Source organism: Medicago truncatula, chromosome 3 (assembly GCF_003473485.1).
Source record: "Medicago truncatula cultivar Jemalong A17 chromosome 3, MtrunA17r5.0-ANR, whole genome shotgun sequence".
Lineage (NCBI taxonomy): Eukaryota > Viridiplantae > Streptophyta > Magnoliopsida > Fabales > Fabaceae > Medicago > Medicago truncatula.
In genome coordinates this window covers 22,340,521-22,362,897 of record NC_053044.1, presented here as the reverse complement: position 1 = coordinate 22,362,897, position 22,377 = coordinate 22,340,521, and the positions used below count along the sequence as shown (strand labels likewise).

The window sequence follows — 22,377 nt, the reverse complement described above, 5'->3', positions numbered from 1 at the left end:
CTGTTTTTATTTTTAATAAGCATCGTTGTCCGATTGTTAACAAAAACTTAGATATCATTCAACAAGCTTTAACAGACTCAAGCAGTAACACAGAAGAGCCTTTCACTCCTCATGTATCCAAGGCTTGTTGGAACAAGAAATATACTACTCATCCAAACTGTAGGTGTGCTATCATTTCAAATCTTTCACGCCCAACTTTGGATTGGAAATTTGCGATAAAGTGAATTGGCACACGCCATACTAAAGTTCATGTTGAACACTTAAACCAACTTTATATCTTTATTTTTGTTCCACTTCCACACCAGTATAGTAATTAAAGGATGAGTGTTGATGATATAACATACCATCACTTTTCACAATGTCTCAAGATCTGCTTGTTTACGACAATATTGTTATCTATATGTTCATACAAAAACATAGCAATGTTTTCCTTGTGAACACCGTGAGACAAAACTGTAATGCTGCTTCTCTTCTTCCTATATTGACTAGTTGATGTAAGAATTCTTCTAATTTGAACGGCACTTCATTTAAATTGATAATTCAGTAAACTTTTGCAAGTAATTAACAACTAGTGAAATTTTTGTGTCTGTTTTAGGTGTTTAAGCAAAGCTACAAAACATAAACAAAAATGCATCTATCTGTCACGTCATTTTCAGAAACACGCAGAAATACATAAAGCACATTGTGAGAGTTAACTTAAAATCAGGTTTCTGCAAAATCGTGGCACGATGGCTGGGCAACGTGGCACGATTGGAGGTTTCAGTTTTGAGGCAAGACACTGGAAAAATCGTGGCACGATGGGGTCGCATCGTGGCACGATGGTGCGCTGGCGGCGAACAATAGAAACGTATTTTTGGGTGCAGATTTGTTCCAAATTTTAAGCGAGACTTTTACTATAATATAGACCTTGTATCAGAGTAAACTTGAGAGATAGAGGGGGCTGAAACAAGGGTTTAGAATGGCAACAACAAAACTAGGGTTTGTATAGAGTTTGTCTCTTTGGAACAAACACTAGGGTTTGAGGGTTGATTCACCTTGGGAAACACTATTAGGATTGAGTCTCTTGGTTACGGGAAGAGGCTGGGACTTTGGGTAGAATTAGGCGGGAGACTTATTCTTGTAACCCATTGATTTCTCTTTTGTAACATTACTCATCATATAGTGGAACGGAGGGCTGCTCTCTCCCCTAGACTAGGTCAATATGGACCGAACTGGGTCAACAAATTCTTTTGTGTTCTCTTTTCTTTCTCTCTCGCTGTTGTTTTCTACTTTTGGCTTGTGTTTACAATTGTTCCATACACTTTGATTTTTGTTGCTTGATTATCCCTTGCTCCACACATCAAGTTTGTTATTGGTGTGATTTTTCATCGAATTCCCAACAATTGGCGCCCACCGTGGGGCAAGGGTCAAAGGATAATCAAGTACCATGGGTTCGAAGTGGGATATTGAGAAGTTTACCGGAGATAACGATTTTGGGTTATGGAAGGTAAAGATGGAAGCGGTGTTAATACAGCAAAAGTGTGAGAAAGCTTTGAAGGGTGAAGGTTCGTTACCGGTCACCATGTCACGAGCGGAGAAGACCGAGATGGTGGACAAGGCCAGGAGTGCCATTGTCTTGCGCCTCGGGATAAAGTTTTGAGAGAAGTAGCAAAGGAACCAACCGCGGCATCAATGTGGGCAAAGATGGAATCTTTGTATATGACAAAGTCTTTGGCTCATAGGCAATTCCTAAAGCAACAACTCTACTTATTCAGGATGGTTGAGTCAAAGGCCATCATGGAGCAACTTACGGAGTTCAACAAAATCCTTGATGACTTGGAGAATATTGAGGTGCAACTTGAGGATGAGGATAAAGCTATACTCTTGTTGTGTGCTCTTACGAAATCTTTTGAATCGTTCAAAGATACCATGCTCTATGGCAAAGAAGGCACTGTTACCTTGGAAGAAGTTCAAGCGGCTTTGAGAACCAAGGAGTTGACCAAGTCCAAGGACTTGAGAGATCATGAACACGGTGAAGGCCTAAGTGTCTCAAGAGGGAATGGTGGAGGTAGAGGTAACCGGAGAAAGAGTGGTAACAAGTCAAAGTCTGAATGCTTTAACTGTCACAAGATGGGTCATTTCAAGAAGGATTGTCCGGAGATTAATGGTAACTCCGCACAAATTGTCTCTGAGGGTTATGAGGATGCGGGTGCTCTGATGGTGTGGTGTTGTTTGGAGGATGAAGAAGGTGATGTGTCTCACCTTGAGATTGATGTCTAGTGGAGCGGTGGTCGTCTAGAGAGACGTTAAACACTCAACATCAGCCTGGAGAGGCGGTAGTAAGAATACTCATGATCAGTCTGGAGAGGCGGAGGCAAAAATACTCATGATCTACCTGTTGAGGTGGAGTTTGAAGGTTGAAGACATAGTGGGATGTACGCATTTTCTAGTTGAGGTAGAGTACGCTCAGCATGAGGTGGAATTTAACACACCGGTAATGGTACGACTATGGAGGACCTTGGGTGCCATGCTCTATGGTGAGCAAGGGATTTCTTCATGAAGACGGAAGGCATTCTGGAGGTTGAAGAATGTATAGCACGGCTTGCGGGATTACCCTAAAAGAAGGCCAAGGGTGATTGGATGCAAGGCGATCTTCAAGGGAGCGGGAGATGTCCTGTGTTGAAGATATTATGGTGAATGCTTGTGGAACTACATAAAACTCCTAGTGTAGTTGGACTGCAAGGACTCTTCGAGAAGACGGAAGACGTTCCGATGGCTGAAGAGGTTAAGGTGAATGCTTGTGGAACTACCTAAAATTCCTAGCCTAGTTGGACTGCAAGGACCTTCGAGAAGGTGGAAGACATTCCGATGGCTGAAGGGGTGGAGGTGTAAACTTGTGGAGCTACTTGGTGTAGTGGGAAGCAAGGGAAAGAGCAGCAAGGTGGTTGATGATTGGCATCATCCCTGATTTAAAGTCAAGGTGGAGAATTGTGAGAGTTAACTTAAAATCAGGTTTCTGCAAAATCGTGGCACGATGGCTGGGCAACGTGGCACGATTGGAGGTTTCAGTTTTGAGGCAAGGCATAGGAAAAATCGTGGCACGATGGGGTCGCATAGTGGCGGCGAATAACAGAAACGTATTTTTGGGTGCAGATTTGTTTCAAATTTTAAGCGAGACTTTTACTATAAATATAGACCTTGTATCATAGTAAACTTGAGAGATAGAGGGGGCTCAAACAAGGGTTTAGAATGGCAACAACAAAACTAGGGTTTGTATAGAGTTTGTCTCTTTGGAACAAACACTAGGGTTTGAGGGTTGATTCACCTTGGGAAACACTATTAGGATTGAGTCTCTTGGTTACGGGAAGAGGCTGGGACTTTGGGTAGAATTAGGCGGGAGACTTATTCTTGTAACCTATTGATTTCCCTTTTGTAACGTTACTCATCATATAGTGGAACGGAGAGCTGCTCTCTCCCCTAGACTAGGTCAATTTGGACCGAACTTGGTCAACGAATTCTTTTGTGTTCTCTCTTCTTTCTCTCTCGCTGTTGTTTTCTACTTTTGGCTTGTGTTTATAATTGTTCCATACACTTTGATTTTGGTTGCCTGATTATCCCTTGCTCCACACATCAAGTTTGTTATTGGTGTAATTTTTCATCGAATTCGCAACACACATAAATTTCCAAGCTTATATTAAAGTTTCTTCCATTAATTTCTTCAAATACTAATAGTGGATGTGAAGTAATTGTCATCTCTTTTTCTTAATTTCTTATAAAAGTTTTAATATTATAGATGTATCATCATTGTAAACTAGATTATCTTGGACAATCATCCAATATATTGTAGCAAGTTCTAGTTTAACTTAATATGACAATATTGGTTTTTTCTTCACGTAATTTAGATTTCGAGGAAGCAAAATGTTGATTATAGCTCTGTTAAAGTGTGATTAGATATTAGCTCATAGTCTAGTAACGAACTAACTAACTGTTTTGACTGTTATGGAAGTTACAGTTAGTTATAGTTAAATAACTAACTATAGTTAAGCTTATATATAGTATAAATAACTCTATCTCAGTATTGTGAAGACTCAGATTTTGTGAATAGATATACATCATTTTCAATGCTTTGTTTCCATGTTCATGAGGGCAAAATTGTCAATTTGTATGTTTAACCCTCCAATTTGGGGGAACTTTAAAATTGGACAAATGAAGCCCTTCAAAACCCCCCAAATCCTTTCCCTTGTTTTTTTTTTAAACTCGCAAACAAAGGTTTACCTCTCCATAAACCTTTCCTTCCCCTCCCTCCCCCTCCAAAACCCAACTCGCAAACAAAGCCTTAGATGTACCGGGTCCTCCACTTTTTTAGAACTATAAGCTATGTTATTGGACAGATTTTCCTGCTGCATCTGTGTTTTTAGTGCATAACAGAAAACAATTGCAGATGCTTTGTTGTCGGAGATGTAGACACAATATTGAAAACCTCATTTTCTACAAAAACTCTATTTCCGCCACCATCTGCATAAATTGATATATAAACTAAGATATAAGCGATCCACCAAATAGGAATTGATAGTAGCATGAACGACTTTTGGTCTTGTGCCTTTACGAATTACAGGTAATATCTGCCTAAAATCTCCACCAAATACAATGACTTTACCTCCAAAAGGGATGTATTTGTTTCTCTTGTCCATCTCCTTCGTAACATCTCTGAAAGAACGATCAAGTGCTTCAAAGAAAAATTTGTGCATCATCGGAGCCTCGTCACATATTACTAATCTTGCTTGGACTACCAATTGAGCCAACGGGGTATAAGGTTTGACATTACAAGTGGAGCATTCATCGATAATAAAGGGAAGGCCAAATCTCGAATGTGCGGTTCTACCTCCTGGTATTAATAATGCAGCTATACCACTTGAAGCAGCTGTGAAAACTATTTCCCGTCTTGACCGTATCGCAGCTGACAAAGGCAACAAGATAGGAATGAAATAAAGGCATGAAATTGATTTTAAAAAAAAAGTACAAAATATTGTAAAAAAAAAAGGCATGAAATTAGTGCAATGAATTTGTCTAGTATTGTGTACAAAATATTGTCAAAAAAAAGGCAAAAGGATAGGAATGAAATTGGTGCGATGCATTTTTTTAGTATTAAACAAGTGTACAAAATATTTCATTAAAAAAGAAAGTGTACAAAAAATTGTCAAAAAAAAAGTATAAGATAGAAGGCATCAAACGTGATCATTGATATGCTCATAGTTTCGAGACCAAACGTGCAACATCAAATAAGTGTAAAAAAAATTTCCTTAAAAAAAAAAAAGGCAAGAGGATATGAATGAAATTGGTGCGATTCATTTTTTAAGATGGAATTTGTTAGGTTAAATCATTGCAAACCTAATAAAGCAAATGAGCGGGAAAAAATTAGGTTAAATTGATGCAGACCTAACAAAATTAATAAATAAGGAAGGATGCATTTTTTTTAGTATTAAATAAGTGTACAAAATATTTCCTTAAAAAAGAAAGTGTACAAAAAATGGTAGGAGGATATGAATGAAATTGGTGCGATGCTTTTTTTTATATGGGATTTGTTAGGTTAAATAATTGCAAACCTAATAAAGCAAATTAGCGGGAAAAAATTAAGTTAAATTGCTGCAGACCTAACAAAATTAATAAATAAGGATTAAAGTTTAACTTGGATTATTAGGTTTGTTGAGTGTTTTTTTTTTAGTTTGATGGTGAAGGCAGATGATGAAGTAGATGAATTTTCTGGAATTTTGGGTTGGATGCTGAATCTCATGAAGGGAAGGGAGGAAGATTAACATTTTTTCATAAAACTTAACATAAATGATTTATTTGGCTAATAAGTTAAAGGACCAAAATGTAACCTCATTTAATTAGGGGACTAAAATAAAAACAACAAATAAGTTAAGTGTTCAAATATACAATTTAACCTAAAATCTATAAATTTTGTGTATTTTTTATTCTGTATTTTTTTCTTATTATAACTTTGACTATTTTTGGACATATTATTGATAAAACAATAAGTAATATTGTGCTGATTTTTTGTCAAAAAAAAATTATGTTGATCTTTAAAAACAATAAATAAATGAGAATATTATTCTTATTGACAAGTACAATAAAAAGAAAGGAGAGAAATAAAAATCTGCGTAGTTCTTTAAGTTTGACCATTATTCTAGATTGGTCCTTTAACAAGTTTCGGTTCTCAAGGAAAAGGGCATAGGTAATCCAAACTTAACTCGTGAGGTCAATACAGTTTGATCAAGAATTGTTCTATTCAAAAATTAAACTCGAGTTTTTCCAAACGACGTTTCCTTCATTAAAATTCATTGACCACTTAATCCAATTATTTGGTTGTAGCCACATTTTAATAATGATAATATTCACAAAAAGATGTACACTTCGCTTCTCTCTTAACTTATTCTTCCTTAAATCTAAATTCTCAAATCCAATAACCTTAAAACTAGAGTATTTAATACTCTCTTCGGTCACATTTATAAGCAATAAACAAGTTTTTAGGTTTATTGAATAATTAATGTATCTGACCTATAAATGTGACAAGATACATTAATTATTCAATGTATTTAAAAATTTGTTTTTTGTTTATAAATGTGACCGGATGTAGTATTTCGCAACAATGTCCATGTTCAAGAGCAATGTTTCGAATTCGTAAACTCAATATTGAGTTATTCATCTTGAATGTAAGGCGTGATGTAAAATTTGTGATTCATATGGTCATAAAATGTAACATAAATGATGACAAATTACAACAAAAGCTATAAATCAAAGGCTAACAACAAACTGTAACACTAACTCAGAAAAAGTGAAACATAAATTACCAATCCATAAAAGGATGGTTAAACTTAAAGAAGTTCTGTCGGCCTTTTAAGATTTATAATTTGATTCTTTTCTTTTCTTTTCAATGTACTTTACGTCTTGTAATAATATACTAAGAAGGTTGCTTACAGGATTTATATTTATCTTTATTCCATCGGTTCTTCTTCTATTTTTTGGAGTATAAATTTGTCTGTACAAGAATTATTTTTATAAAGAAAAAATCAGTTGTAAGAAATCAAAAAAGAAAGAAAAAATTGTTAAATAATCTCTGCTGCTTTTGAACACTGCAGAACTTGGAATTTCAGATTGGAGAAAGGGAAAGATTGTTCATACGCTGAAATAAGGTAACAAACAATTATATTATTTTTTTTTATTTTTTATGATTGATCAAGTTGTAGCTTTACTTTACACGATCCCTTCTTTTTCTTTTGGACCATAAATTTTTCTGTTGCTTTTGCTCCCCTAAAAAAGTAAAAAATTATTTGCAGCCAGCTCTTAAGATATTGTATTTTCTTCCCCACCACACCAAAATTTAGTACTCCCTCGTTTTCTATATAAACTCTATGACACATTCTAATACGTTGCTTAGAAATAATTATCTCTTTTAAAACCTTTAAAAATTTAAATGAAAATTTTTAAAACACAAAAAAAATATTAAATCTCTATTATAATTATCAAGATATAGATAAATTAAATGCCAACAACATAAGTGAAAATCTTTCAAGCTGCAAAAGTTGGGATGTTACAACACTTGACGTTCAATTAAGCAAAGTTACTATTATAACGACTTTATTGTGTTGACAACAAACAAAATCAATAAATAAACAGTCATGAAACAATTATTAAGTTTAAACATAGATTATTTTTTCTGTCAAAAAAATAAAAACATAGATTATTTTTGCCTTTAAAGCTTACACCAACAAGTAGATATTAGAAGGGGTTTGAAACAGAGGACCCGTTGGCTCCTTTTTAGTTCATCTTGATACTCTTATGAATAAGACAGTGTCTCCAGACTACTTAAAAGTATTTTACTTTTAAGGTGGGGAATTGGAAAGATGTGGTTTCATATCTTCAATATGCAGACAATACAATCTTTGTAAGCAAGCTTACCTATACTTTTTAAACCAAATGAATTCAACCCTCCTTTCTCTCTAATTTGGAAGGCCAAGTGTAGAGACAGAAATAAATACATTTGTTTTGGACGCGTAGAATACTACTTTTTATTTGCCAATTTTTAAATAAAATTTATGACTGGTATTCTAAAGAAAAAGAACTAAACACGTTATACAATTTATATTTTCGACAAATAAATAAAAACGTCTGAATATATTATGTATTTTATGTAAGCAAGTTAAGTTTAAAATCATATTAAACTATTATGAATTATGATTGATCTATATATGTAGTCTCTACATCTTTTTGTTTTCTGCAGAACTTGATTTGAAGTGAGCACTCATTGGAGAAAGAATAATTGTTCATTCAACGTGAGCATACGCTGAAAGTACTGCAAATAAGGTAAAAAACAATCATATAGTTTCCTTTTATTTTATATTTTGTTTTTGCTTATATATCACCTTAGAAATGTATCTTTAATTAGTGCTTGTTTTATTATGTAATCTATGTAATAACACCACATAAGTTTATGAAAGTAATACATAGGTTCACTGGACGATGAATCTTTGCCTCCTTGATGTTTACGGCAGCTCCTAGCCCTCTAGAATATATTTTATCAGCTTTAGATCATAAAAAAATATGTATTTGTGAAGAAAAGGTCGTATATATTTATAGATCCAAACTCCCTCAATATCAGAAAACGGTTATGTGCGTCGCGCATGACCTTGTGCTCATCGCGCATCACTACTAAAAAAAACAAAAATTAGTGAGGGATATTTAGTGAGGGAAAACATAAAATCCCTCTCTAATTCCGTCACTAAATTTTGCGACCAAAAAATTTGTGAGGAATTTCATTTTTTCCGTCACTAATTTCCCTCGCTAATTTTGCTTTTTTTAGTAGTGCATGAAGACGTAAATGGTAATCTGATTTGCTCCCAAGTTGCGTGATGTGCAGCTTTTAGTGGGCGTCACACATGAAGAAGTAGATGAATCATATGCTTTTCTTCATTATACTTGTCCCATTTCTCCTCACTCAAATGTTTGTAGTGACTATACCCCATGAGATCACTTGATACATCATGTAATAAGTATAGTACGACCACAAAAGTGTCTAGTTTGGGTCATCTGTCGTCCCTCTAAAGCCTTTTGTGCACTTTACTACTTCCATGTTCCTTCCTTTCATTTTTTTCCTTCCATGTTCCTTCCTTTCATTTTTTTTAAAAAACAACTAAAATCATAGATACATGTTAAAATGAATGCAAAATGACTACTAAAAGTCACTAAGAAGATAATTTGATGATATGTCATCACAACCCTACACTTGAACTGTTGTTTACCCTTAAGTAACTAACTTTTAAGATAAAAATTTACCGTAAAAGAACAAACCTCTTTGAGTGAGAGAAATTCCAAAAAAGTCTTTTGGTAATGGAGTCACCGGTTTCTATTGCATTTTCCTGCTTAGATAACCTTTAGCTTTCTAGACTTCAATCCAGTAGGTCAAAAGAAATGATCACATCGATGATAGATAAACACATTTTTTTTCCAACATCATTGATCCTCTCTTCATTCAGTAAGAGTGATCTCTTATTCTAAACAAAGAATCAAAGTTAATACAATACACATTTTTAGAGTACTTTAAGATTTTTTTTTTTTTTTTTTTTGAGGTAGAGTACTTTAAGAATTATAACATGAATTAGTTAAAGGATGGATAAATTTGAGAAAGTAGGTGAAAGTTGGATTTAGATATCCACTATAAGAACATCCACAACAGAGAGCCATAAATTAGGTGCTTACATTTATTTCGTATGCCCACATCGTTCATTTTACGGTAATACTTAATAAGTATCACTTTTCTCCAACCCAGCACCTCAAAATAAATATAATTATTAACTAGGTCCCACAAATAATTTTATATCATTCCATTTTAACAACATTTATTTATTTTATTAAGATTTATTAAATGAGACCCATAAAAAATGATGAGAGAGAGGGTGCTTCCATAGGCACCCATATATTATACATAACAATGGAGGTGCCTATTTAATGTGGTGCTAAATAGATGAAGCATCCACCATTGTGGATGGTCTAAATCCTTATATTCAAAAGACCAACAATTACCGTGAAATCACGCCATTCAAATTGGGTGCTAAAATAACTATATAATTCTTGAAGATACCATAATTTGTGGTGACAATGGTTCTATCTTTTTCATTTTGTCATTTTTTTTAAAGACCGATTCAGGTACATGTCTCTTAATTCTCTAGTACCTCACCCCTAAATTAGGCTAATTCTAGAAGCAACCACAAACTTAAAGTCTAACCATGATAAGTAATTTAATATTTATACCTAACTACAAAGAGGATAAACATGATTTAAAACTTCAAGTCAATTTTTCTTATAATGTGAATTGTCGCCAAAAAAAAGAGAGGAATGTGTGAAGGCTCAAAGGTTTAGCAAAAGATGATTATGGGCAAGGGTGGCTTAAAAAAGGCTCTTTACCTCAGTGTGTGTGTATAAAACCGATAAGCTATTAGAGAATGAATGCAAACTAAAGAAATTAAGACATGGATGGTTACATTCAACAGAATCAAAACAGTAAACAATGGATAAATTTTTTAGGCTTAAGTATCTCACCGGTCATGATTTAACGTAAAGTAATGATAGCTAGTATATGAGATGTTACTAAATAAACCAGAAAATTTCATGGAACAAGCAATATTTATTGAAAAGTAAAAAAGGTCACTAGTCACATCACATAACCATGGCAACATAAAATTGTCTTGGAGAAAATAAATTTTAAAATTGTTGAAAAATCAAGGGTTACCTCCCATGCAATGCTTATTTAACGATTGTAGCTTGACGCTTGATGATTAAGCCGTATCAGTGCACTCTTCTTTGTTCTAGCTCTTATTTGTTGCACCCTTCATTTTTGCCTCCCTCTTCTTGTGTTGTTATTTTGGTAATTAGACATATCGCATCATTTTTAGTCGCACTTAGAGCCTCTGCACGTATATTATAAACATCGATAAGAGCTTTGCAGTGGAAAAAAAAATCTCCGAATAGAAATTTTGTATCACTTTCATCTTCTATTTCCAAAATATTGTTGAAGTCGACTGGAAATTGAAGTGTACACCTGTAAGATTACATCTTAAACTTTCCCATGTGGCTACACAATAAATCCATAACATTAAAGTATGGAACACTAAAGAATCCGGGATCTAATCTCTCCCATAAATCTACCCCCAATGCAGCATGAAACACTAAAGCATCATGGATTGAATTTCTTTTATGGGTTCCTTTGAATGGAAACTTGGTGTCTTCTATTGAACTATAGTCACTCCTCCTCCATTGGCTCAAGTCTCAGTTGAAGTAAATTCTTCAGAAATTTCAAATAGTAACGATGTGGGCGATGTGGACTCCTTTAATTAAAATTGATCTCTCTCGGAGATGCTAACACTCACAAGAATATTTGGTAGTCCTTCCATACTTTCATTTCATCAGCGGTCACACCATCTTCGACTGTTCTTCTTAGTTTAACGTTCCTTGATGACTCTCACTCTCTTGGTTCTCTTTTCATAGTCATCATCATAGGTCTAATCTTCACATTATCTTGATTATTTCCACCTAATGGTCCTTTCCTTTCATCAATGAAAAGAATATTGGGCGATTCCATTATCGCTCTCTTATTATGTCCTATGAAATACAACATGGTCATTATCTAATATGAGTGTAATCTTCCATAACGCTACATTGATGTTTTTTTTCTTCTTATGGTGACAAGAAATGGCAACCACAAAATAAGAGGACACTTTGTTTCCTTGTCCACATTTGCCATCAAAGGTTCAAAGCATCGCGACTATCTAATACCAGGATATGTTTCTTCTTTGCACCATTATCTTTAAGGGCATGGTATATTCATTATGGGTCATGTATTGAAGTAAATCCTAGACTTCCATCTCAGACTTGGTCTTCATAGTTTCTCTAGCTGAGGCATCTAACAACATCCTAGTTTGAGCCATCAGCCCTTGGGTGAGTATTTTCATTAAATTTTTCTCATACGCCACAAAGAGCTTTCACATAACCGTTCCCAACATTGGTTATTTTTAACCTCTTTTCCATAAACTTGGTAACTACAAAGAACTACTCTAGAAATTTCTCTTATACCTCGTCCCAAGTTTAAATAATCCCACTTTGGAGAGCCAACTGTTGGATAATAAAGTATTGGGCTTAAGCTATTAGGCCTTTATATTAGTAAGTTAGAGTCCATTAGGTTTATTATATATTCTCTCATAACATTTTGTAATAGCAAGCTATTGACATTCTATGAAACCCTAGCCGTTTTGTTTTCCCTATTCTCTCTTTCTCTATTTTGTATTGGTATTTTTAACACCAACAACCACAACCTTGCTTTTATATTAAATTAATACATTTAAAAAGTTGAAGCCTCTTTTGATCTTTTGTGATTCCATATCTTGGAAGCAATATTGGCAACTTTCGTAGAACATCACATTTATAGACCTTGCATCATCGTGCTCAAAATTTGTTATCTCTGCCCTCTTTTCCATAAACTTGGTAACTAGAAAGAATTGCTCCAGAGTTTGGATATCATCACTTGGTAGAGCCAATATCCAGTTTCTTTCTCTTCATATCAAAGACACTAGAAAAACGTGAAGCCTTTTTAATCCTTTGTGATTCCCTCTGCGTAGAAATTTTGAAAAGTCTCGTAGAACTTGCTTAATTGTTCATTTGGATCGTGTAAACTCCCTATGTCGTTCTAGTTGTCCTTCAGGTCTATGAGAAAATTTCTATTGATGTCGAAGTCTATGCAGCTTGCTGGTTGGAACCTGTGTGTTATCTTCCCCCAATTTGTCCTTCACCCATTAGAACTTACTCCATATTGGATTCGAAAAACAATGAATGCAATTGGGTTTTTATTGTAGTCCTTTCGATTTCTTCATCAAGGAGCAGCTTTCTACTTGCTCTTTTAATGCGCATACACAAATATATACCTTAATATCACTGCACAAAATCAAGACAATAAGAAATTGTTCCTTTTTTAAAATTATAATTCCATGTTTTTATGAAAATAAAAGACAATAATCAAAAGACAAGAAGTTAAAATATAGAAAAATTGAAGTAATTTAAATCTTAATCTAAATCTCAGTTGCCTTGTTGAAATTAACCTATAATATCCAACAACAGAGAAAAAAAAACACGATGGCTGGCTTAGAAAGTTTAATAAACGGGCATCTGAGTCATAGTATTTATAAGTTTGTATCCATAAGAGGATAATGGGATTTCTACTCAACAACACGATTCTAATTAGGTTATGTAAATCGGGGGAATGCTCAGGGATCAAGTTGATTTACTATTGATGAAGAAAAATTGATAAAAGAGATTATGTTATGTTTGATTAACTTCTCTTTCGCTACTAAGTAATTGTGTCCACAACCTATAGTTATTTACTTAGATTCAAGACATTTGAACAAAATAACCATGACCTATTTCCTTGTTCATATCCCTATTTGCTTATTAAAATCCCCAATTTTCTTAGAAGAGTTCGTGACCATTGAATGTTTGATTATGCATTTAAAATATTGTTACAAAGGAGGTAATAGAATAAGTCTAATTAAATCTATTATTGATTGAACATTTAATCTAGGATTAATATTCATTCAAGACCTAGATCCATTTACAAACATTAATTTGTAAATGCATTAAAATCATTAAGAGCAAACATTAACTAAAAAAAACTAAACAATCTTGTGGTACTCAAAGGTACTCAACGGATTACATGATTCAAACTAGACAGAAGTTAGAAAACTAGCTATTAATAATAAAAATAAACATAGACAAAAGTTTGAAAAGCATTACATGAATATGATATCACCGGGTGATCACAGTCCATGCCTAATGGATGTTTTTGGCCGCTCCTAGCTCTAGAGAATCAATTTCCTCAACTTCTGGTCGTCAAAAAGTAAGCAACCGGGAAGAAAATGTCACAACTGTATATAGATGCATGCTTTCCTAAAATTTAGTAAACAATTATGCATGAAGTAGAGGACCTTTCATGCATCGCCCGTGAAGATGTAATTGGACATCTGATTTTCTCCCAAGCTCCACGACGTGTTCTGGTGTGTATCGCGCATGAAGACATAGATGGCTACTCTACTTTTATTCATTCCTTGTCACATTTCTTGTCACCGAAACGTGTGTATGACTATATCTTAGATTGAGGGTTTATGAGGGGATGGGAGGGTAAGGCTCACTATTATTTTTTAAATTACTAACAATGTAAATTGTTTTTTTTTTCTCAAATAAATTAAGTGTTTTTGAAGTATTTTATGATCATTTTATTATGTTGTTAATTCAATTTTCTAAAAAACATTTTATAATGTCTGTAATTTAAAAAAGAAAAGTAAGCTCTCCCTCCCTTCATCTCCTAAATCCTTCACCCAAACATATCCTAAGAGATCATTGATACACAATGTACAAAAATATAACACGACCACATATATAGTTATCTATTTTGGGTGATTTGTCATAGTTCCAAAGGTCTTGTGTGCATAATAATCTTTCCATAATCCTTCCTTTGAGTTATCACAAAAATCGACTAAAATATTGCTAAAATGTATGCAAATCGACTTCTAAAAAGTACTAAAAATATGTCACTAAAGAATGATTAACAAGAACACAGAAATATAAAAGCTCAAATGGTTATATAAGAAAATTTTCAGAAAAATTTGTTGTTCCTATTTATAAGAAAATATCACAATTTTAAGGTGTAGTTATTATTTAAAGGGTAATGCTAGATGGTACGAAATATTTTCGCACAAGTCACACGAAAGCCTGTATTCTTACTATACCGCCAAGCATGATAACACAATTAAAAGCAAGTTCCTTACAAATCCGCAAGTGAAAAAGCATGAACACCAGGTTACTTCCAAATCCATAAATTATTATATTTATTATTCCTCTCAAAAAATTATTATAAATATTAGGATAAAATATTTTTTAGACCTGTAAATTACAAGTTTTTAAATTTAATCCCTATAAAATTTTAATGATTATTTTAGTCATTCATAATATTGTAACTTTTGAGAACAACCTCGATTTTGAAAACTTTTTAAGAAAATGTATATTTTTAGTCCTCAACATAGTCCTTATAAAACGTAAATAAAGGGAATAATTTTTTTCGAAGGATTAAACGTGAAAGCTCATGATTTTGTACAAACTAAACATGTTTAACTCTTAGGGTCTGTTTGATAAGACATGATTTTAAGCTTATAGTTTATATCTTATAAGCTCATTTCACCGAAGAAAGATATGTTTGATAAATGTCACTTTATCACGAGCTTCTAACTTATTTTTTTTAGTTTATGTATGTTTTTTGATAAGTTAATTTAAGAACTTATACTTTAAAGATTGTATCTTATCATTATTTATCTCAACTTTACCCCTACAAATTTAATTGAAAAATAAAATTAATTAAATATATCAGTTTTATGTCATTTTATATTTATAAGTTAATTCAATCGTAATTTTACCAAACACTGCAAATTCAATCAGCTAACTTATCCGCTATCATCTATAAGCTAGTTTATCAGCTATCTGATAACTATAAAGTCATCCACAATAAACTAATGTATCAATTGTTCTCTATTTTTAACCAAACAAGCTTTATTATTATTAATATTTGTATTATTATTCAATTAAAATAAAATAATTAAAACCTTATGAACCATATCCAAATTATCTTCTCTGAACTAAAGTATAAATAACACCGAGTACACCGTAAATATTAACAACACTCAAATAAATCTACAAGCTTTTTTTTTTTTTCTTTCCTGGTGCATAACTAAGCTAATTTTTATCAAAACAAAAATATATAACAATTGTGCGTACATCGGTACATGTTTCGCGTGAAATGTGCGAAAGTATTTTGCACCATCCAGCATTTTTCTTATTTAAATGACTTTTCTACTCCATATTAGTGAGTGTATTTTTTATTTTTTTTGAAATAATTAGTGAGTGTATTTAATGCTTCACAATTTTTAGGAGTGTGGTTAGGATACCAGAGAAGTACGGTTCAGGAGAGAGAAAGAGCATTTCCATCGTTTGGAACAATGTTAAACATAAAGTTTTTTTAACTACCAAGTTTCTAAATGAATAATTTTGGATACAAACCAAACGAAACAAATAAAATAAGAGAAAACCAAACATAACCTAAGTGAATCAAACAGAACCGATCAAACTGAGCTAAATTAAACAAAGCAAAATGAAACCAAACAAAATAAATAAATGAGCAGCCAAACAAAAGAACCAATAGAGATAGAAGGAACCAAACATAAGAATAAATAGAGTAGGGATCAATGAAACCAAAGAATCAATAGGAAGAAGAGCAAACAAATATCAGAACCAATATGGAAAGGTGCAAACAAACTGAAGAACCAATAGAGAGTGGAGTAATAAAATACATGAACCAATAGGGAGAGGAAAAAACAAACACAAGATAACCCGTAAGTGGAAGACAGTGCAAACAAACTGAAGAACCAATAGGGAGTGGAAAAAACTAACACAAGATAACCCGTAAGTGGAAGACAGTGCAAACAAACTGAAGAACCAATAGGGAGTGGAAAAAACTAACACAAGATAACCTGTAAGTGGAAGACTAATCGGAGAAGCACCAATCACTAAACACAAAGACAAAAAAAATCAGATGAAATAGCGACCGAGACACAAACTACAACCACACATGATACATTGCTTTTTTCAAGACTAAGGTGTTTTGAGAGGGGAGGGTTTTGAGGGGTTTAGTTTTCTTCACAAATACAAAATCTATTTAATTTGGAGAACTCAAAAATTGTATTAATTTTTCAAATCTAATCAATGTTGTTATAATATTCTTAAAATGAATAATATTTTAATTATAACATTAACTTTTTTGGCAGACACTTATGGGGAAATTATTTAGCAAGGCAATAGAAAAATCACGCTATGTATTTTGCTTCACGTGCATTATTAAGGAATTCAACAAAGAAAAGGTGAAGTTGGAAGCAGAAATGACAAATATTCGATTTGATGCTAAATCTTTACAAGAGCAGGTGCATAAGCTCATTGAAGAGAACACCGAGACAAAGAAGAGATGTTTTTTTGGATTTTGTCCTGATTGTATATGGAGATGTAAAAGGGGAGAGGAGCTGACAGGAAAAACAGAGGTGATTGAAAAACTGATAGAAACGGCAAAGAAACTAAAAAGTGTTGAATTTGGTCGTCGTCTTCCAGAAATTGAGTTTTATTCTGGAAATTACACTTCTTTTAAAAGCAGAGAGTTGAAATACAAAGAGCTTTTGGATGCAATAAAAGATGAGAATAACTATATAATTGTATTGCAAGGAATGGCGGGCATAGGTAAAACTACATTGGTAGAACAAGTATTTAAACAACTTCGCGGATCAAAGCATTTCGAGTATGCCATCTGTGTAACTGTGTCATTTTCTCCTGATATAAAAAAGATTCAATGTTATATTGCTGAATTCTTAGGACTGAAATTGGAGGATATCAGTGAATCAGATCGGTGTAAAAAGTTGTTGACCAGATTAACCAATGGTCAGAAAATTCTTGTGATATTAGATGATGTGTGGGATAATCTTGATTTTGATGTCATAGGGATTCCAAATAGTGACAATCACAAACGATGCAAAGTTCTTGTAACCACACGCAATCTGGAGGTATGCAAAAAAATGGCTTGTAAAAAGACAATTCAACTTGATATCTTAGATGAAGAAGAGGCATGGATCTTGTTCAAATGGTATGCCCGTCTAACTGATATTTCCTCCAAAAGAATTCTAGACAAGGGACATCAAATTGCATCTGAATGCAAAGGATTGCCAATTGCAATTGCTGTTCTCGGGAATAATTTGAGGGCCGAATTAAGTCGAGAAAAGTGGGATGTTGCTTTGAAGTCCTTACAAAAGGATGCGTCCATGGATGATGTTGATGATGTTTTGGTTGACATTTATAAATATTTGAAGTTAAGCTATGATTATCTAAAGGATGAAAAAGCTAAAGAATTGTTCCTCCTATGTTCTCTATTCGTAAAAGATGAAGAAATTTCAAATGAAATTCTAACTAGGTTTGGCATAGGAGTCGGCCTTTATGGGGAAGGCTATGACAAATACAAAGATGCTCGAAGTCAAGCAGTTGCAGCAACAAAAAAACTCCTAGATTCAATTTTATTGTTGGAGACAAAAAAAGGTGATCTGAAAATGCATGGCTTGGTTCATAATGCAGCCCAATGGATAGCAAACAAAGCTATTCAAAGAGTAAATCTTTCGAACAAAAACCAAAAGTCATTGGTTGAAAGGGATAATAATATCAAATATTTGTTATGCGAAGGGAATCTAAAGGATTTATTTTCATCTGAGTTTTATGGGTCTAAACTTGAGATTCTAATTCTCCACGTGAACATGTGGGGTACTGTGGACATCCCCATTTCATTCTTGGGAAGTATTTCAGGGCTTCGTGTTTTGAATTTATCAAATAAAAGTATTAATCTGGAGCGGCCAACTCTATCATTACCACAATCAATTAGTTCATTGATGAATATTCGTTCTCTATTAGTTGAAAGAGTCTATTTGGGTAACATCTCTATTTTGGGAAGCCTGCAAAGTCTAGAGACTCTTGAATTGGATCACTGTCAAATTGATGAACTTCCATGTGAAATTCAGAAACTGAAGAAACTGAGACTGTTGAACTTGGAAAAATGTGAAATTAGAAGTAACAATCCTATTGAAGTTATCCAAAGATGCACATCACTTGAAGAATTGTACTTCTGTCATAGTTTTAACAATTTTTGTCAGGAAATAACCTTACCTGCATTGGAAAGGTATCGTCTCTCTGATGGTTTCGGTATGATGAATGATTCACTGTCAAAATGTGTGTCTTTTCACCATGATCATTTCACAGAAGCAACATTTAAGCATGTGATGCAAAAAATAGAGCTTCTTCGGTTGGAAAGAGTTAAGAAGGGATGGAGAAATCTCATGCCAGAAATTGTTCCTATAGATCAAGGTATGAATGATCTAATTGAGCTTCATTTGAAATATGATTCACAACTACAGTACCTCATATACATTGAACATATTGATTCTCAAGTACCAACTGTCTTCTCCAAGTTGGTTGTACTACATCTTGAGGAAATGGAAAATTTGGAAGAATTATGCAATGGTCCCATCTCAATTGATTCAATGAACAATTTAGAGGAGCTAACCATGGAGTGCTGTCAACTTTTGCAAACATTGTCTAAATGCAGCCTAAATCTTCGCAATCTGAAGAACATGACCCTAAAATCATGTCCAACGTTGGTTTCTGTTTTTGACCTGTCAACATCTCGAAGCCTGCTGCTGTTGGAGAGCTTGGAAATAATTGATTGCAAAATATTGGAAAACATAATTACATGTGAAAGGAGAGTGGAATATGACACAAGGGAAGAAATACTGGATGGTGATATAGATAACAAGAGTTGCAGCTCAGTGATGTTTCCAATGCTGAAAATTGTCAATATTCAGAGTTGTCCCAAATTACAATTTATACTTCCATTTATCTCTGATGGAGACCTTTTGTTACTAGAAACTATCACAATATATGGTTGTCACAAGCTGAAATGCATATTTGGCCAACACCAAGATTTCAAATTTGCTTCACTAAAAGAAATGATGATTGGTGATTCTCCGAATTTCATTGATATTTTTCCAGAATCTTATCATTCCACACTTTCATCCATTGAAGGGTCATCTAATTCCATTTCCATGCGACAGCCACAACTGGAGCCTATCGAATCCAGCATATTCTCATTGGTAACCATCTCATATTTTTCCGTTATCCTTTTATAATACTTTTCAACTACCCCAATTTTAAAATAAACTAAGAGTTTTGTTTTAGAGAAAATAAAGTAAGAGATAATAAACATTCAAAATTATTATGGGAATATTCAAATAAATTAATCAGAAACGGTGAAATCGGTATATTTCACTTATATGTGTAGATAATCTTAAACAAGCACATAAAATGGTTTGATCATTAAATTGATTGTGTTTATTCTAAATTGTGAGAGAAAAAAAGTTGTATGTTTGCATTCAATTCATTACACTAAGGAATTATTTAGCTTGATTTAAGTTCCTTTTTTATTTGGATTATATGATAGGAATCGATTTCATACTGTCTTAACATATGGGAACATGCTCAATGGCTTTCAAGACCAACATCATATATCGCATGTCATATTAAAGTGATGACACTGGTGAATGTTTCAAAGATAAAATCAGTGCTTATTTTGTCTATTGCACCAAAAGTATTGTGGGAGATCTTGACTATTAGAAGTTGTGATGAACTGGAGCAAATCATATTAGACGTTGGAGATAGCATTGGTGGAGGCAATGTCTTTCCAAACTTAAAAGAGCTCAACGTTGAAAATTGTGATAAAATGGAATACATAGTTGGACACATTAAAGCTAGTGATGATCATCAAAATCACAATGAGGTGACCCGTATTCATTTTCCAGCTTTGGAATGTCTCAAGCTCTGGAGTCTTCCAAGTTTAATCGGCATGTGTACCAAACGTTATCGCACAACATTTCCACCTTCGGCGGTACTTAAACTCGATGATTGCTTCGTGGTTGATATTAAACCTATTGGTAATTTCACTGTTCCTTCTTCTATTTCAAGATATCATGACCGTACAACCATCAAGGTACCCCTCTTTTCTATATATTTTTATTAATGTTTGTGAAATTATTAATATAAGAAAATGTCGGATGAACAAAAATTTATGTATTTGATCAATATATACACACACTATATACACAAACACACACTAAGCGGAGTACCAATGAATAAGGAGAGACAATAGTTTTGTTCCTTTCTTTAGGCGATGCGTGCAATTCAACTTAAATTGTTTCTTACACAGAGTACCAATAAAAACTCTCATGTTGGAAATGCTAAAATTGTTCCTACATTATTGAGCTTATTATCAGATGAAATAAAGGAGTTGTATTCCACTTACGAAACTTACTTGTATAGGGAGTTGGTACGGTTCAGTATCGTTTAGTAGGATACTGTTTTTGTTAAAAAAAAAAGCTTGAAACATTATTATTTATATCTTTAATTTTGTTTCTGAATTCTTTTTGCCTCATTTTATAACCATGAATTGAATTATACTACAGTCTTAAACATCCTTCTAATTTTAAGCAGGTTAACGAAATAAGTGTTGAAAAAGGAACTTCATCGGCTAATGCCAAGACAATAACATCATCAAATCATTCAAAATCAGTCAATTTCAAAACACGACCCTCTTCTATTACATGTCAGTTTCCTTCAAAGCCTTATGAAGGTATTTTATTTCTTCGTTTTATTTTTAAATAATTCTCCTGTGCTCAAAGAGGCTTAATTAATTATATTCTTTCATCTACTTTCAGGGGACTCTTCTCATATAGAAGAAGATTTAAGTTCTTCTTTGCTTGTCGCGAGGGAGCTTGAGAAACTAGTCTCTGAGAAGTATTTGAATTATGAGAACTTTTCTTTGTTGACTGATTTCTTTGTTAAGAATCCTTCAGTTCTCTTAAAGGACACTTCATTGAGTAACAGATACAAGGGTTATGCCTACAATTGCCTAGCTGAGCTATTGAAATTCCTCCAAACGCATAATGTGTTGGATGTGTTAGGTTCAAGCCATTCTGAATTTGTTGAGTTATTACAAGATTGGATGGTGTTGAAAAGATTGTTGGACTCAAAACACATTCCGACTTAAAACTCTAAACGAATGTTATTTATTTCTAGGATAGTTTCTCCTTTTCTCATCTCAAATGAAATAAACCAATATAACTGAATGTGTATTTATAAAATTCCTATTCATTGTTGTATGTTATGTTCGTCATGAAGTATTAATTTCTTATTTCATTAATAAATCATGTGAGTTGGACGAGCAATGTGATTCTGAGTTATTTGATATATGGAAATACATCATTATGCGAAGTGATTTACAATTGTTTTCTTTTATATGATTTATGTCTTGTTTTCTTAAATTGGGGTTGAATTTGGATGCTATGCAGCAACTGCGTAACACAATTTTTGATTTTGATGGTCTGATTGCAAACCAGTTATAAAGATGATTTAATAATGGCTATTGAAGGTGTAATATGAGTCGGATAATCTCAAATCGATAGGCAATATCAATTAATGTGTATAACTGCACACTTTTTCTACTGGAGTGGATCCAATGGGTTATGAACTTATGGTTGATGTCTCAATGTTAAAATTAGAACTGAAGTTGACCCTTAAACGTATATTTGAAAGACTTTTCATGATAATTGATGTGGGGTGTGAAATTACTTAAAACCGTGGTTCGAACTTGCAGGTTTCTGACAAAAGAAATTGCTA

At 33.4% G+C, this 22,377-nt stretch overlaps 1 protein-coding gene and 1 pseudogene across 1 annotated transcript; both read left to right on the top strand.

Moving 5' to 3' along the window:
- The first annotated feature begins 2,109 nt into the window (after positions 1-2,109).
- Positions 2,110-21,748, top strand: LOC11407959 (probable disease resistance protein At4g27220). The gene is made up of 5 exons (XM_003599850.4): positions 2,110-2,199; positions 16,893-19,799; positions 20,147-20,692; positions 21,193-21,331; positions 21,417-21,748. The coding sequence occupies exons 1-5, from the start codon at positions 2,110-2,112 to the stop codon at positions 21,746-21,748; spliced, it is 4,014 nt and encodes a 1,337-aa protein (XP_003599898.4).
- LOC25488934 (uncharacterized) overlaps positions 7,053-22,377 on the top strand; it is a 67,107-nt pseudogene continuing 51,782 nt past the window's right edge.

What these genes read in the sequence shown, in the direction of transcription:
- LOC11407959 (XM_003599850.4), top strand. Translation starts at nt 2,110, where the DNA reads ATGGGTCATTTCAAGAAGGATTGTCCGGAGATTAATGGTAACTCCGCA. An exon ending in AATCCAGCATATTCTCATTG is followed by an intron (nt 19,800 to 20,146) that starts GTAACCATCTCA and finishes ATTATATGATAG; the next exon opens with GAATCGATTTCATACTGTCT. An exon ending in TCCTTCAAAGCCTTATGAAG is followed by an intron (nt 21,332 to 21,416) that starts GTATTTTATTTC and finishes ATCTACTTTCAG; the next exon opens with GGGACTCTTCTCATATAGAA.